Consider the following 19,104-nt stretch of genomic DNA (forward strand, 5'->3'; position numbering starts at 1 on the left):
AATTCAGCTTTGCGTCACAGGAATAAATTATATTTTGAAACACATTCAGACAGAAAACAGATATTTTAAATTGTAATAATATTTCACAATATTACTGTTTTTACCGTATTTTGATCAAATAAATGCAGCATTTAAATTAGCATATAAACCATTTTTAATTACATTCGGCTGCCATCTTGGATAGATTTGTTCTTATTGAGCTTGTTGCAGTGCATTATGAGATTGCCTTCTACGTGAATGCGGATGCTGTCTTAGAATTGGGCCAAAACAGTATCTTAGTTGGTGCATTCATGCATATGCTGCCTTAAAAATGCTGTCTACATAAGCAGCTCACTAGGTTTTGGAATAGAGAATAAATCTGAGACTGGCCATTTAGACCATGATGGTTTATTTTGGAAAGACTTCAAATCTACAATGGCGTGCTGTTGCATCTTTCTAGTCCTCGAAGTCTAAACACTCTTGGCTCTGAGGAAATCTCCTCAGGTAGGGACAGGGCAGGGTTGTCATACCACTGTTCGGTTTGTTTCTTTGACTCTGGCTTGATGTTTGTTGTGTCTGGAGTCACGACAACCACATCTGGGTCATTAAGTCGAGCCGGGCTGCAGCACAGCGCCGTTGTTTTGGTAATGAGCTTGTCGAGCGGTTTGAGAGAGTGCATCCACTGCGGGAGAAAGTCCCAGCTGCGCAGTGTCTTCGGCAGGTGCGTGGGACTGTGGGACTGCATCAGGTTGACCAGGAGGATGAAGATGGTGAGCGCGGCGAACGGCGCACCCACGCCGACCATGGCCTGCCATCCGGCCAGAGAGATGCCGAACACGAGGCAAGGCAGCAGCAGAAAACACACCAGAAGGTAAAGCACAGCAAACCAGCGGTACTTGGCAGTGCATTCGCCCAGCGCAGACGCCATACGGATGGGCAGACGAGTGAGCGGGACCGGATACCACAGTAAAATCCCAAAAATATTGAAGTAAAAATGGCACAAAGCAATCTGGAGGGAATATGAGAGTAGAAGAATAAAGCAAACTAGATTTTTCACTTATGTGAGTGGGGGCTGTTAGATATGGCTTGGGTCTGTTTTTAAATATTCAGTACTTAAAATTTTTGTAACATGCTTAAATATTAATATATAGCATTATCGATTTGACCGCAGTGATTGGATAAGGACAAAGCTTGAACTCATTTCAGCAGGATGATGAAACTATTGTCTTCTGTACACTGCAACTCCTTTTCTTAGTATTTTTGTCTTTTTCCAGTACAAACATCTAAATATTATTAGATCAAGATACATTTAAGAAACCAAATTATGCAAGACATTAAGTCTTGTTTTCTGAAAAAAAATGTATTAAAATTAAGTGAGTTTAAGCTTAAAACAACAACAAAAAAATCAGCCAATGGAGAGAAAAAAAACAATTCAAAAAGGAAAGCTAGTTTTTTTTTTTTTTGCCCCATTGGCAGATATTTTTTTCTTATTTGAATCATAAACTTTTCAGAAAACAAGAGTTAATATCTTATGTCATTTTGCTTTTCAAGTGATATAAGGATGTTTAGATGGAAAACACCAAATAAGAAAATAGCTTTTTAACTGCTTTTTATCCAAACTGAATTGTTTTACAAATGTCCATATGTTTATTAATGCCTCATATCTTACGAAGTGGTCAGTGGATGAGACTGAATATTTATTAAATTTTTTTTTTTTTTTTTTAAACTCTTCTGACATACAGTGGGTACGGAAAGTATTCAGACCCCCTTAAATTTTTCACTCTTTGTTATATTGCAGCCATTTGCTAAAATCATTTAAGTTAATTTTTTTTCCTCATTAATGTACACACAGCACCCCATATTGACAGAAAAACACAGAATTGTTGACATTTTTGCAAATTTATTAACTTTCTTTTTAGGCGTCAAGACAAAAATGACAATTATACTAGACGATTGTAATACATGTAGTGCACATGTAAATGAACATGTGAATCACACTGCATTTAGGGTTCATATAAACACATCTTTCAGAATCTGAAATTGGATTAGATTCATTCTGATTGAGGATAATTAGTGCATGTAAACATACCCAATGCAAGTCTATAAGACTTTTTCTTGAGAAGTAACAGTACACCTCTTTTCAACATGCTAAACAGTTTTAGTTATTCATGACATGATTCATAAACATATGATGCTGAACGTGTTAAGCTCTGAGTTCAATACTTTAGTTTAGGGATTTAAACAAACCCCAAATCTTCAGTATGACTAAGCAAGAACCACTAAAAAATGCGTAAACAAATGCATTAATGAAGAAAATACCATGTGTCCAGAAGATACATTTTCTTCATCATCCAGTTGGAAAAGCAAGCAGATTTGCCCTGAATTTTTGATAATGTGCAATCATTTTAGAAAACTGAAATTTCCACTGAGTGCTCAGTAATGGCTGTGTGTCATTGTCGTACCTGGCATGCAGCTGGAAGCTTCTCTCTGGGGCTGGCGAGAGCTGCAAGGATGGCCGTGGTGGTAGTGCCAATGTTGGAACCCAAGGTCAAAGGATATGCTCTATTGAGACTGATCACGCCAATGCCTGCAGGAGTCAGAGACAGACATACAGGAATCAAAACGCGTTTTGTCCAAGCAATGATATGAAGCATGTATGGAACTGTCTTTTGGTTTGAGATCTAGATATTTGAAACCAACTTACAAAACGGATGATAGGGTATCAGCTGTTTGTGAAACTGGACTCCATAGTTAATGAGATGCAGCCCTTGTGACAACATAATATTTTCTAATGTTTTCGAAATATGTGTTTTATGCTTACTAAGGCTGTATTTAGTTTTTCAAAAATACAGTAAAAACAGCAATAATGTGATATATTTTTACAATTTAAAAGAACTGTTTTCTATGTGAATATATTTTAAAGTGTAATTTATTTCTGTGATGCAAAGCTGAATTTTCAGCATCATTCTAATATGCTAATTTGCTACTCAAGAAATATCTTATGATTATCAAGGTTGAAAACAGTTGCGCGCCGTCATATTTTTGTGGAAACCATTATACGTTTTTTTCAGAATTATTTGACAAATAGAAAGTAAAAAAAAAAACAGAATTTATTTCAAATAGAAATTTCTTTAACATTATAAATGTCTTTACTGTCACTTTTGTTGCTGAATAAAAGTATACAGTATCTTAAATACTGTATATATACACACACACATAATTATAACATTTATACGCAGCAGAAAAATGTCAAAAAGCTACAGGGACATGTTAATGTTCTCCTGGAACGAGCTGTGAGGTCACATGGTTTCTGTCCCTTTGTCAGCGCTGATGATCTTTTAACCCTCTTTCCACTATTAATAATACGTCCAGTGACACTTCAACTCTTCAGGGGCTTTAATAAAAGATGATCTCCATAGTAACTGTAATCTCAAAGACACAGAGGGATCCCCATTGGCTGACAAGTTAATAATTATCATAATCATGCGGCAGCTGATGAATCATTTCCAGGTAATGGGTGTAAATTAATGATGAAATAATTGAACGAGAAAGCACCATCATTTTGCCTGATTTCACAGAGGTGCAGTTAATATCTCATTTGAGCCAAAAGCACTATTAGCGACTAGTTCACACTCACATTTGCTCTACATTTGAAGAAAACACCAGGGTGTACATCAAAAATTTAAGTTTAATCAGAACTGCTGATTATTTCTGTTCATTAATTTAGAGCGAAACAAAACAGCTGAATTGTCACATGGTTTTATTAGCACGTAAAATGTAATGCATCATGTAAAAAAATAACGTTTGAACCTGGGAATTATTGCAAAAATTTTCTAGCTTCTTTTTAAGTGTTTGCACATCGAACCATGAAAACACAATACCCTAGATAGATTTTCACAGCCGCCTCAAACTTCATTTCAGTGATCTATAGTTTTAGCTAAAAAATGCAATAAATTCTGCTGGTTTTTGTTTACTTGACTGTTGGACTCTCATTTTTTACATTCCTGGCATACAGTATGAATACACAAAATTACAGCGAAACAAAACAGCTGAATTGTCACATGGTTTTATTAGCACGTAAAATGTAATGCATCATGTAAAAAAATAATAACGTTTGAACCTGGGACTTATTGCAAAAATTTTCTAGCTTCTTTTTAAGTGTTTGCACATCGAACCATGAAAACACAATACCCTAGATAGATTTTCACAGCCGCCTCAAACTTCATTTCAGTGATCTATAGTTTTAGCTAAAAAATGCAATAAATTCTGCTGGTTTTTGTTTACTTGACTGTTGGACTCTCATTTTTTACATTCCTGGCATACAGTATGAATACACAAAAAGCCTTTTTGGACTCGGGTGGATGCATTATTAATGTGTTTCAGAGCAATCTTGTGCTGCTGCCTGCTGGTCGTCTCATTCATGCGATGCCAACAATGAGCTTTTGTCGGCAGGGTCACTTCTAAACCAAGGATCTGTTGAAGAAGTCATTCATTAGAGATGTACCTATGAGTGGAGTCAAAGCCGAGGTGAAAACAGAGCTGCTCTGGATGATAAAGGTCATCCCTGCTCCCATCAACATGGCCAGATATCCTGACAGCCAGCCGAGAGGGTACGGGAAATCTATATGGAGTTAAATATAGACACAAAAGAGACAGCTGTTGATGTACAGTATAAGAGCATAGGGCTGTGTGCCTATACAAAACAAAAAATGGCAAAAGTTACAAATGAATAGGGGTGTGACGGTACACAAAAATGACTGTTTGATATGTACACTACCAGTCAAAAGTTTTTGAACAGATTTGCAATGTTTTTTTAAGGAATTCTCTTCTGCTCACCAAGCCTGCATTTATTTGAATTTTTACTTTTATTTATTTAGTGATGATAAAGACATTTGTTACAACATGACACAAAATATTTCTATTTCAGATGTTAACTGTTTTTGCTGTACTTTGGATCAAATAAATGCAGGCTTGGTGAGCAGAAGAGACTTCTTTAAAAAAAAAAACTTGAAAATTGTACTGTTCAAAAACATTTGATTGGTAGTGTATCTTGGTTACTCGGTACAGCGGGGCAAAACCAAACATAAAATTACTTCTTTTTTTTCTTATTTATTAAACAGTGGTTTGCTGAACAAACTGTGGCTCTGTCTTTAAATAAACGTATTAATAATTAAACATTTTTAAGGATTGAAAAAAAAAATCTCAGCAAAAATTCTCAGTACAAATATGTGTACTATTACACCCCTACAGTAACCCCTACTGTAAATATTACAGAAAGACTTGTCATTCTCTGGCTCTCCCTCCTCCAGGCCCATGGCTGCTCACCCGTGTTGATGACCCCTTCGATGACCTTTGCAACTTGACCTTTGAGGAGAGAGTTCAGCACTTTGACGATGAGCAGCAGGCAGGTGCACAGCACCATCAGAGAGCTGGCTAACAGAATGAGCCCCACCGCCAGGTCTGACAAACCCGAGTCCACAAACAGATGCCGGCCTGTGGAAACCAGACGGAGGAACAAGAGGGAAAAATGAAGACAAAATATAAGCATTAATGGACACAGATGCATTCAAATTAAGGGGGATAAGGACATGCAAAAGCAAGGTTAATGGTAACCAGAAGGTCAGGTTGTTCATGATAAATGACTGAATATATGAATTTTTTCGGTGTATAAATAAATAAATAAATAAACATACAAAGTACAAAAAAAACAAAACAATAAACACAGAAAAAGAATAGATAGAAATGAAAAACAAAGAGAAATACATATATACAAATAAACAGGAAGGAAGGAAGGAAAGACAAAACAAATAAAAATACAAATAAATTGAAAAGAATACAATTAATTTTAAATAAAAATAAATCGCTACTAAATACATATACTGTCACGGTGCTGCTACTGTGTTGGAACGAGGAGACGAGGAGCACGTAAGAATTTCTCAAAGAACATCTTTATTCATCCAAATCAAGATTCACATGGAACAGGCAGGAACACACACGTAGCAGGAGGGTTAGACGTGCAATACCGGACGCTAGACAGGAAACAACACAGGGCTTAAGTAATAAGGGAACTAATGGGACACACCTGGGATCAATAGAACTAAACGGGGAACACCTGGAACCAAATTACATAATCAGAAAGAAAAATGACACGTTTCGATTTTAAATGACACTCACATTTCTCTGTGTTGATCTGCGAGCTGATATTCTGTGTGATCCAAGTGAGATCACTATCCTTCCCACAATGCAGTTCAGTGGAGCAGTTCTGGGCGGCAGCTGCTGTCACATTCACTGAGGACTGGAGAGGGAGAAAGAGGAATATTTCCCTGAAAACTATACTGCAGAACAGAAAAGACTAAGTATTTTCTTGTGAAATATGGTCGGTTGGAGTGGATAAACATGAGAAGGTGACGCACAGTATTGTGAACTTTGACAAGATAATGTGGAGCGGATGACAAGCGGCAGAACGACTGACAGCAGATCATCTGGAGAGGAGATGTGTTTTCTCAATAGTCTGTAAGCACCTGAAGATCCAATCCAAACACAACTTGACCAGGAAAACCTTACTTTACTCATCATAAAGCGTTGTACTGACTACGAAATTTAGTCGAGTGCAAAATGCACGAGGGTGAAGCTCACAAAACCTGTCTGTCAGAAACATGTCCTGGTCTCATTTCACCCCAAAACCAGAGGGAAAACAACTGAAATTACTTTTTATTAAAAAAGGAAATAAAATTTATTTTTCTTCATCCTGACATTTCATTACAGTTAGTTCAACAAATTATCCACCCAAATTCCCATTGTTATTTGTGAAAAATTATGAATTGTGAAGCATTTAAACATCATGTTATTTGTATTTCATGCTGATTTATTAAACACAAAATGACTGCTGTATTCTAATAATGAGAATACAGAAAATAAAATAATAAGATAAGATCAGATAAGATATAAGATAATTTACTTTTTTTTTTATGAGAACGTGTTCAAAGGTCATGAAAATTAAACAAATATTAAAGGTCATAGGCTTCATTTTGATGCAAAACATTTCTCTTTTCATTTTGTATTTTAACTTATAATTTGCAATATTATTATAGAATTTATTTATTTATTTATTAAAACATTTCTTCTGTCGGTTTCATTTAGTATTTTATTAATAATTCATAATATTATTACAGTATTTTTTTTTATTTTATTTTATTTTATTTTTTTTATTAGTAAAACATTTGTTTTGTCTCTTGGTTTTTTGCATTTATAATTTATTATGTTATGTATTTTTTATATTTATGTTTATTATTGAAACATTTCTCATCTTTTTCATTCTGTACTTTATGCATAATTTATATTACTATTATTATATTTATATTTAATATTAAAACATTTTGTCACTTTGATTTTGTACTTCTGTTTATATTATTATAGTATTTGTTTGTTTGTTTGTTCATTCATTCAATCATTCATTCATCTATTAATTAATTGATGCAAGCTAAAATAAAACTAATTTGCATAATCTTTTATAGAGAGAAAAAAAACTTCAGGTTAATGAGGGAATTTATAGGTAAAAGTTCGGGTAAATTCATGAGATGTGCGGATTTGGAGCATGAAAAATGTTTGTGTCAGGAGAAAGTTACCACAAAGCTGCTGGACTTGCACCAGACTTTCACGAGGCTGTGATTCCTCATGGACTCGTCGCCCAGAGCGATGCCCGTTATTACTGATTTATCCAGCTAGAAGAGTGAGACGCCACAGTCAATATCGCACTCTCTGTGTCACTGTGGGCGAGTACTGACACAAAATATTCTGGATCTCAACACTCAAGGAAACATGAGTGAGTCTAAAAACATATTGCATGCACACACACCTGTATGATGAGTTTGGTGAAGGGTTCGGTGAGCGTCTTCAGTAGTTCAGGTGCTTCTTGTCCGCTGTGCAGCTGAAAGCTGCTGACAGTGACTCTGGCCAGGTAACTCACCAGACCAGACGCCACCTCCACCGGCAGCAAAACCAGCACCGACAGCCAGTTAAAACAGTCATGGACCGTCGCCCCAGCAAACGCCCTTGAGAACGAGAGCACAGGTGATCAACAAGAGGTCAAAAAAAAGAAAGAAAACACAAATACACATGATCACTATAGATGGAAAAAAAAATTTATAAAATAATTAAATTAATAGAAATCATTTTTAAAAATTTAATTACAAGAAAGAAAGAAAGAAAGAAATATAAACAAAATAATACACATCAATCAATTAACCAATAACAAATAAAAATGAAATAAAATAATAAAATAAATAAAATAAAAAATAGTTAAATAAATAAAAACAAATAGAAATAATTAAATAAACTGAAAATAAATAAATAAACAAACAAACGGACGGACGGACGGACGGATGGAAATAAATAAGAAAGTAAAAATAAAGAAAGATAGAAATAAAAAATAAGACACCATGAGGGAACAAGAATGCAGAAGGTCAGTGGATAAAACTATTTGTATTATTATTTTTAATAATAATAATAATAATAATAAATAGAAACTTTAATAAAGAAATTAAAAATAATTAAATACAAATAAATAATTAGAAAATATTAAATCAAGATGCATTTACTTAGAAGCAAAATTACACAATACATAAAGGCTAGTTTTCAGAAAAACTTGTAATTAATGACTTTATTCTTAAAACGAGACCAAACATCTGCCAATGGAGTCAGAAAAATAAAACTCATTTTCCTTTGAATTAAGTTTATTTTTCTTACCCCAATGGATTTTTCTTGTTTTAAGTATAAAATGACTTAATTTTAATTTTTTTTTTTTCTCAGAAAACAAGACCTAATACCTTAAGTAATTGTGCTAGGTGACAAAGTCATTTCAATGAAAGGTATTGCATTTTGATAACAGATTAGCAAGACAATTTGTTTTCTTAGGAATAACATGCACTGATAAATTATTCACAGTAAGACCTAGAACATGCATTAACAATGTAAATGGAGACAATTTTGATTTCATGTTCACTTAAAGAAATCAATTCTGCCAAAATTAAGAATGCGTTTTGAAATGAACTCATGGATACTTTAAGTGAACAGCAAGGTTGCATGCCAGTTTGATTAAATAGTGATGATAACGGCGATGGTGAAAATCATTAGGTACCGTTTAAACTCGTTCCTCTCTCCTGCTTGCATCAGGGCGACGATGGTGTTGGTGACAGACGTGCCGATGTTGGAGCCCATGATGATGGGGACGGCAGATTTCACTTCAAGCACTACACACACACATAAATCACATAGATCGTAAAGCATGAGCAATAGCAGTAGTGATGCATGCTTTAGCAAATACCACTAAATATTGTTCATCTCTTCTGTTCACTCACGGCAGATACTGTACCTCTTCATTTCTTTTTCATTTGTTTCCACTGACTCTTAAATCAGGCGAGCATTAGAGTCAAGTCAAATTTCCATTCAGATACTATGAATGGGTATTTTAGTATCAGTAATTCCTCCTCCTTACACTGCTGGGGTTTGCAGCTGGAGTGAAACATGGCTCGTGTTTTAGCTGAAGGCTCACTGAGTATTGCGTGAATGGACACACACCCCACTCCTGACATCCATCAGCTTCAATTCATTTACTCAGAGAAAAGCCGAGTCCCATTCAAAGAGCTTTGCACTCAAGGTTGACCTCTTCAAACCATTTCAAAAGATCAAGATTTGATTGCTGTGGGCTCAGAAACTCACCTGCTCTAACAGATTCAACTACACATACCTGTGCTCTATTTACTACATTCACACTCATACTGTGGGGTTCAAAGGTCAAGGCCACTAGTGAAAATGCATCTATTTTGCATTTTTTTAATTTAAAGAATAGTTCACCCAAAAATGAAAATGTGCCGAGAACGTACTTACTCTCAGGCCATCCAAGCTGCAAATGAATTTGTTTCTTCATTGGAACAGATTTGGAGAATTTTACCATTACATCACTTGCTCAGCAATGGATCCTCTGCAGTGAATGGGTGCCGTCAGAATGAGAGACCAAACAGTTGATAAAAAAAATCACAATAATCCACAAGCAATCCACATGACTGCAGTCCATCAATTAACGTCTGATGACGTGAAAAGCTGTGTGTTTGTAAGAAACAAATCCATTATTAATATGTTTAATCTTTAAACCATTGCTTCTACTAAAAATATGATTTCATAATCTATAATAACGCTTCCTGCAGTGAAAAACTCCATCCCCTGTTATCCTCTCACATCAAAATCCATCAATATATTTATTTAGAACTGTTTTTGATTGTAAACAGTGCTTGATCTGTGCATATTTATCTCCCGAGTCAAACAAGAAGACTTTTTCATAGAAATCAAAATTGTGGATTATGGATTCCACATTTTAGCCAAACGCAATGATTTGAAGTTAAAAACGTCAAATTGATGGATTTGTTTTTTACAAACATGCAGATTTTCACTTCACAATACATTAATTGATGGACTGGAGTCGTGTGGATTACTTTGTGATGTTTTTATCAGCTGTTTGGAATCTCATTCTGACGGCACCCATTCAGATCCATTGGTGAGCAGGTGATGTAATGCTAAATTTCTCCAAATCTGTTCCCATTAAGATACATCTTGGATGGCCTGAGAGTGAGTAAATTTCTATTTCTAGCGCATTTATTTGATCATGAATTATATTGTCAGCACAACAATTTGAGCAAAAGTTGCACTGAAAATTCACACAGCGAATAATGTCATGTGCTTTTTTTGCTTGTGGTCTCAGACTTTTGGACCCCGCGGTAGCATCTATATATTAAAACCCTTTATTGTGTCAAACATAAGCTCATTAACCCAAACAAAACTCCCTCATTAAATTGCCGCATCTGTTGTGATTTCATCTGAACTCTGATGTTTATTTGGAATGAGCTCTGACAGTCACACTTCACAAGCTTCTCAGACTTTGAGGCCACCGCTGCATATGCACAAGCTAATTAGCTCATTCGTGAGAGATGTCACTTGATTAAAGCAGGAACAAGATCTAGAGATAAGGCTTTCTGGAAATAATGTGGAATAAAAAGGACACGGTTGCATCATCCAGGGATTAAATTTCGCAAAAAAGTATCTGAAGTCACAACAGTTTTAAGTGAAAAAGCGAAAGTGACGTGACATGTGGCCAAGTATGGCGACCCATACTCGGAATTAGTGCTCTGCATTTAACCCATCCAAAGTGCACACACACAGCAGTAAACACACACACACCGTGAACACACACCCGGAGCAGTGGGCAGCCATTTCTGCTGCGGCGCCCGGGGAGCAGTTTGGGGTTCGGTGCCTTGCTCAAGGGCACCTCAGTCGTGGTATTGAAGGTGGGAGAGGGCACTGTACATTCACTCCAACCAACCTTTGGGTTACGAGTCCGACTCTCTAACCATTAGGCCACGACTTCCCATTTTACAGATGATCTCTGTGAATAAAACCACGTGTCGCAGCTGTTTTGTTAACAGACAACTTAAAAGGAACTTTGAATGTCATGAAGTTTTGGATCAGATAAAAAGTGAAGCTAATGTCAAAAGGCTTTTAAAATAAAGCTGGCTTCAAAGGCAAGGTGCCAAGATAATTTAAAGGCCTTTAAACACAAGTTCTTATTTTACGTCTGTCTGCACAAGTACATAAAACAATATCTAACTTAGAAAGACTGACTGTAGGCAAGTAACAACAAACAATATATTGACTTCTGAAGGCAATTTGGGGATGTTTCACAGCAAAATTGAAAAGTATATATATTTTCATTTGAGTAAAAAAATTATATATATATATATATATATATATATATATATATACATACATGCATACATACATATATATATATATATATATACATACAGGATCAAAAGGGTGCTTCTACTAAATATTGAGCAAAGGGTCTGAATACTTAGGATCATGTGATATTTCAGTTTTTCTTTTTTGATAAATCTGCAAAAATGTCAACAATTCTGTGTTTTTCTGTCAATATGGGGTGCTGTGTGTACATTAATGAGGAAAAAAAATTAACTTAAATGATTTTAGCAAATGGCTGCAATATAACAAAGAGTGAAAAATTTAAGGGGGTCTGAATACTTTCCGTACCCACTGTATATATATGCGCATGTATGTAGCATGAAAATAAATGCTTATGTTCCTGTGATCAAAGCTGAATTTTCAGTATTATTACTCCAGTCTTTAGTGTCACGTGATCCTTCAGAAATAATTCTAATATGCTGATTTGCAGCTCAAGAAACATTTCTTATTAATAATGTTGAAAACAGTTGTGCTAAATAATGTTTTTGTAGAAGCTGTAATAAATTTTTTCAGGATTCTTTGATGAATAGAAAGTCCAAAAGATCAGCGTTTATTTAAAATAGAAACCTTTTTAGCATTATTAATGTCTTTACTGTCACTTTTGATCAATTTGATGCATCCTTGATGAATAACAGTTATAATTTCTTTGAAAAAGGTTCCAACCCCAAAATTTTGAATAGTATAGTGCACTTCAATTAATTAAATGTAATCAGTTGACAGCCATAATGAAAAGACATTAATCTGAGGTTATTGGTTTAGTCTAGAAATCTGACTGTACTAAAAATGAGTTGTGTTTCTTACATCCAGACGAGACCAAGCTGACTATAATGGATGTGGAAGTACTGGAGCTCTGGACCAGAACCGTGACCAGAATCCCCACCATGAGTCCTGCTACGGGGTTGGATAGGATGGCATTGTCCTGGAAAATGTCTCCAGCCACTTTGCCTGACAAAAGAGCACAACATTTGAAACATTTGATTGATTTTAGTGAACTAGGTTTGACGTCATAATCTTAAAGGGACCAGTCCACCCAAAAATTAACATTCTGTCATCATTCACTCATCCTCATGTACTGTAATTGCAAACCAGCATGAACAGATTCTTCCTTGGAACACAAAACTTTGCACACAGTGAAACTGTAGGGACATGTACAGTTGATTATTTTGATTTCATTTTTTCCATCTGTCCCTATTTACTTTCAGTTTGTAGGAAAGAAAAACATGAATCTTCTTCAAAACAAAATATTTTGTGTTCCACAGAAAAAAAAATATTCAAATAGGTTTGACAAGGAACGACAATAGAATAATGAAACAAACATTGGGTGAACTGAACCTTTAAAAGCGCATTATGGTTTGTTTTTGTACAGATGACATGCACCACAGAGCTGCATGCTGAAGCTAATCATGCAAATCCATTTCTTCCTTGTCATAAACATACATTTAGAATTGATTAACTAAATCTTAATGCCTAACCAATGATCACAACCTTGAGAACACAGCATTTCTTCACATGTATAAGTGTTAAGGTCTTTGAAATATGACAAACAACCCTCTTCACAGAGAAGCAGGTAATTAATCATATTTAAAAGATTACATAGGAGCTTTAATAACTAAAAAATTGTGAATTGCATGAAAACACATCACAGTTGACCCCAAAATAAAAGAAAAAGAATGTGAAAAGGCTGAAAGGTTAAAGAAAAATATCAAGTAAATATATATTATATATTCTATGATAAGAAATAAAAACAAACAATATATTTACTAAAAGACATGTTTTGTCTATAAAAAACAAACATTTCAAATTGCCATTTCATGGTTCAGATGTTTGGAATCTGTAAGATTTTATAATTTTACCTCAAGACAAATCACACTTGACCCCAAAATAAAACAAAAAGTAGAAGAAAATGGGAATTTAAAGTAAGTAAATATACATACAGTCTATTATATATTCAATGAAATAAAAGACACTTCAAAAGACACTTTTTTGTCTATTTCTTTCATCTTTGAACTATCTTTATTATATGTTGTTCATCAGAAAAAAATAAATGTTTGTATATTTGTGTATGTGCAATAGTCATATTCATTTATAGCCTATGTAAGTAAATAAATTTTTTTTTTAAATCTTTCAAAGTGCCATTTCATTGCATGAATACAAATCACATTTGACCCCAAAATAAAAGAAAAGGATAAAGAATTTGGGAATTTGTCTGAGAAATATGCTTAACTGTCATGACAATAAAGTGAGAAAGCAAAAAAAAAAAAAACTGAAAAATGTAGGGAAATTTTTAAACCAAGTAAAATGCCAATGTGCTAGAATAAAACATGTGGTTAAAAAATGCTAAAAGTGGAGTAAAGGTCAGTTAAGGATTAATAATTACCTCCAGCCAGTTGAAAAGCAGAGCTTAGGATGTCCAGTGAGCACACAAACCCATAGAGCAAAAGCAAGAGGAGAGGAATCCTCAGTAAGCTAATGAACAGTGAAGACATTTCTCCACGTCTGTCCTCGCTGGTCTTTGTGGGCACTAAAGAGAAGAGCAAAGCTCTTTAGATACAGTCTAATACATTTTCAGCTACACAATGTTCCTGTCTCAATGTTGTCGATGTGCATGTGAGCTGATTTATTTACATTGTTACTTTGTAGAGTTAAAAATAAGCATCCCGGAATGCAAAAGCCTAAAAAGTTCTAAAAAATTCAAACAGGACATTCGACTTAGACACACAATGGACTTTGGGAAGTTGTCCTATACAATTCGAACACAAACACATCTATTCTTTTATCATAAAACCCCTGCTTTTGCTGTCTTCTTTAAAATAAATTGTCTATATTAAGAGTGATATTGCCATATACAGTATGTTATCATGCAATATATAATTTTTGCATACTCTCTGGGTAGATGAAGATGCGAAGTTTATAACATATCCCCATAGTAAAACTTATATAAACATATTCTTCTAACAATATCCATATGATGATTATTTAAATGGTATTATATGTAGCAACCATATACTGTACACTACAGTATGTCAACAATATATATATATATATATATATATATATATACACAGGTGCATCTCAATAAATTAGAATGTCGTGGAAAAGTTCATTTATTTCAGTAATTCAACTCAAATTGTGAAACTCGTGTATTAAATAAATTCAATGCCACAATTAAAAGAACCAAAGACTTAAACTACTTCAGTCTGTGTGCATTGAATTTATTTAATACACGAGTTTCACAATTTGAGTTGAATTACTGAAATAAATTAACTTTTCCACGACATTCTAATTTATTGAGATGCACCTGTGTATATATATATGCAACTTCATTAAAACAAGATATACACAAAATATCTGTGTTTGTGGCTTTGTAATTATTTTTTTTAAATGTATGTCTATCTTGTATATCTACTAATATCAACATGTATTGATGGTTTTAGGATGAATTTACATGTACATTACATGTCCAAAAATACAGTATATACATAAACATGCATATTTGTTAATATATGAAATTGTTCAAATTTTGAATACATTTCATACATGTTTTTACTTCATATGAAAATATATTTAATATACAGAAATGTAATATATGTACATATGTTACATTTGCCTTTGAGGTTTGGGGCCAGTAAAGATTTTTAAATATGTTTAAAGAAGTTTCTTATGCTAACAAAGTCTGCTTTTAATGTATTAAAAATTCAGCAAAAAATAACTGAAAATAATTACCGGAATTTAAAATAACGCTCTTCTATTTTTATAATATAAAATGTAATTTGTTACTGTGATGCAAAGCTGAATCTTCAGCATCATTACTTTAGCCTTCAGTGTCACATGATCCTTCAGAAATCATTCTGAAATGCTGATTTGATGCTTAATAAACATTCTATCTTGAAAAATAAATGTCTAAATGTTTCTGACATCTTACCATTGAAGGTGATAATTTGCTCTGCAGTGGTGATTCTGATTGGCCGTGAGGACATGTTGCAGTCTGTGTAGAGATCAAAAGATATTTCATAACCATTTCCATTTTTTTGCACATTGATCTTTGACTACTTATAAGGTGTTCAGTTTTTTCCCCCCATTCAAAGGTTAGAGTTACAACAGATGGTTTGCATATTTAAATGAATATGCAAATGATAATAGTCTTCTACAGCATACAGATTTTGAACAACTCTAGGATGAATACATAATAAAAATGTTCGTTTTGGGTGAACTACTCTAGTATTTGTTCAAACAACATCAAAATGCATAACCTGCTGTCATTTCAGATCCATTATTGTCTACTTAATTTATTTCTTAGTGGCTTTTTCCTGACGATCTTTCAAATAAGTGAATGTTTGTCAAGATAGTGAAGATGACAACACATCCGTGTGTGGTCCCTCACGGCCGCGTTTCCATCTGAATGCCTCCACAGCCATCAGCTTTGTTTCACAGGTGCTCGGTTTTAATAACAGGTAAATGTGCTTTTTATGTCAAGGTTACTGTCGAACACGCAGTCTTGTCTGGAAAGCGCTCTCACAGGACCACATAGGCTACTAATGCGGTTCTGAAAGCAGGAGTTCTTGAATGTCAGAGCAATTAAAGTGAATGACAGATTATGTTCTTGTTCAGCGGACGCGACATCGTCACAGGTGCTGCTTTCTCTGTTCGTGGCTCTCTGTGGAGGAACACACATTTAATCTGGGTTTTAGTTAAAGCAACTGTGTGGAAGTTTTATTTTACCGTGAAATATCAGTTTCGAAATCATTCACTGACTTATAATAAGGCGAATAGATTGGGTTTCTTTCCTGCGCTGCTCTGAGAGGATGTTTGTTGAGCGGGTAAATTCCGCAAAAATTGCAGATCGCAACAAATGCAGCTGTACGAAAAAAAAAAAGCGTCTTAGAAGGGATCAGATCACCCAAAATTTTGTCATCATTTACTCACCCTCAAGTAGTTCCAAACTTGTATGAATCCCCCCCCCCAAAAAAAGAAGAATATTGGTAACCAAACAGTCGATGGACCGTCTGCATTGTATGTGATATGTAGGTATTAACTATTTATTTACTTATTTATTTAGGAAGGCAAAGGGGACCAGACACTTTTTGGTTACAAACATTCTTTAAAACTTCGGAACATTTCCGAGTCAAGATACATTTGTCATTTATCACGACTGTTATTGATGCTTAAAACAAAAACCGCAAGTAAATGGATCTGAATGTTTATATATTTGTACAGTAAAATAAAAAACTATATTTTTGCAACATAGGTGCTATTAATTTACTATGATTAATCTGCAAAGTCAAGATGGTGGTTTCTTGTTAGATGCAATGGTTTAGAATTGAAGTGAGACGTCAAAGCAAATACATCATTTCATTTTGTGTTAAACTGTCTGTTTTTACTTTTAGGCTCTAAAAGTTTGCTATTATTGGCCTACACATTTTTCCCCTGAAAGGAGTAACATTTTGTGTCAATTTCAGGACAAATTGCTCTGTACTTTTGAGCATCGCAACAAGCCCAAAACAGCAATTTGGGGTGAAAATATGTGTTTCTGGAACTATTAACCAATGACAAATTTGGAAAATATTACAGTGAACATCATCAAACTATATCACAATCAAAGTGCACCCATGCAGTGACTTTTCTGATTATTTTAGCTAAAGCATTGTACTGTATTGTGGCCCATGCATGGGCAAGACTTTGAGTTTCCCTGCTCTAAAACATATGTTTTGCGATAAACCAGGCCTAAACACTGGTACATTTGCAGCAAACACATAATAAACTCAAAGACACCATTTCATTCTCAGCTGCACCACTGAAAGAGCTCTGCATTTGGAGCCTGTGCTCTCACACTGACCTGCTTTTGTATAAATGGAGCCGCACATGGCATTAAAATATCGCGCTTATCAGCACAAGAGCACAGCAAGCGACAAAATCACAAGACGGCTTGCGCAATGCCATTCTGTGCACTGGACCAGGCTCTCCATTGTGACCCTGAGAGCCAAATATGGTTTTATTGAATGCAAGCCTGCCACAACACAGCATGAACTCAATCAGAAATACGTGCACAGAACAACAAAGAGTCCTGAGAGTGCTTTCTTTAAAATAAATGTCACTTGTTTGTTATCTAATGCGATGACATCAAGACATTTTAAAGTGTTCAAATGTGTTTTGGGTCACTATTTACACTTGAAGAACAAAAAAACACAAGAGAAAAAAACTAATTTCACTCAAAAATTGATGATAAATATCACGATTACAATTAAACGGCACGTGAAGTACAGTAGAAAGACTGAAATAGTATTTTCTTGTAAAACATACTTCAATAATCTGTTTTATTTATAACTTATATTTTAATATATGTGAAATGTAACAGTTTCTATATCTCCATAGAGGATTGCAGTGAATATTTGGACACTCTAGCTTTATTTTAGTCTACTTTGTTTTACTTATTTGAATTTGTCATCTCTATACATTTTGCATTATTTTTATTTCAGTTGTAGCTATAGTATATCAAGTTAAATGAAAATGAGAAATAAATAAATAGTCTAAAACGAGTTTAGGGGTTTTGTTATTTGTTATTTTATTGATTAATTTTAGTTCAAGTTTATTTCAAGTAACTTTTTTTATGGCTTCAGTTTGAGGTAAGTGCTTACCTAAACAATGACATTTTTTGATTAATGAAATAGAAAGACTGAAACAGTGTACAGTACAGTAGACAAAAACACAGTGAAGGTTCAATAAGACTTACAGAGTCTGACTAATATATACAAAAAGCAGCAGGTGATTCTTCACTAGTAACACTGACAGATTAATATAAAGGTCACATTAAATCATACCTTTTCGGGGTCCGGATTTGATTCTAGAGAGGTTGAGGAGGCTCTTAAATTGACAGTCCGCATTGTAAAGTTGGTTTATATGGGAAACCCTGTCATGAGGTGTCAATAATGACCTTCTCTGACTAATTAACTCATGGGCCATCAGAGTTCAGTTAAACGAGCCAAGACCCAAATGCAGGATCAGTGATGCATAAACTGCTGCGTTAATAAACCACTTAAACATTCATATCACAGTCAGATGAACGGTTCTAAAGATTCTATAAGAAAACTGGCATTTTCTTTTTAAAATCTACCCGGTTCCTCAGACTTTGGCGTATCTTTACTGTAAAATCATGACATCTTGTGGCGAGATGCCACAATGTCAATTTTCCCTTTTTTTTTCTTCCTCTAAAGTCATTTTACACTGCACAGCTTTTTAAGTATTAGATATCTGTCTTTCATTTTAAAATTGTATATTTGAATACGTGTGAAATAACATGGTTGGTTCCAATGTAGACACTAC

General features: G+C 34.4%; 1 protein-coding gene across 1 annotated transcript; it reads right to left on the minus strand.

Moving 5' to 3' along the window:
* Positions 1-320: 320 nt before the first annotated feature.
* LOC107715172 (sodium-dependent phosphate transport protein 2A-like) lies at positions 321-16,724 on the minus strand. The gene is made up of 12 exons (XM_016521232.1): positions 16,711-16,724; positions 15,710-15,772; positions 14,165-14,308; positions 12,589-12,732; positions 9,116-9,227; positions 7,835-8,030; positions 7,605-7,700; positions 6,154-6,274; positions 5,305-5,472; positions 4,484-4,600; positions 2,442-2,566; positions 321-988 (listed from the first exon to the last, which is right to left on the minus strand). The coding sequence occupies exons 2-12, from the start codon at positions 15,762-15,764 to the stop codon at positions 410-412; spliced, it is 1,857 nt and encodes a 618-aa protein (XP_016376718.1). The 5' UTR covers positions 15,765-15,772; positions 16,711-16,724; the 3' UTR covers positions 321-409.
* Between the last annotated feature and the right edge of the window lie 2,380 nt (positions 16,725-19,104).

This window comes from Sinocyclocheilus rhinocerous, unplaced genomic scaffold, assembly GCF_001515625.1.
Source record: "Sinocyclocheilus rhinocerous isolate Xijiao unplaced genomic scaffold, SAMN03320098_v1.1 scaffold329, whole genome shotgun sequence".
Taxonomy (NCBI): domain Eukaryota; kingdom Metazoa; phylum Chordata; class Actinopteri; order Cypriniformes; family Cyprinidae; genus Sinocyclocheilus; species Sinocyclocheilus rhinocerous.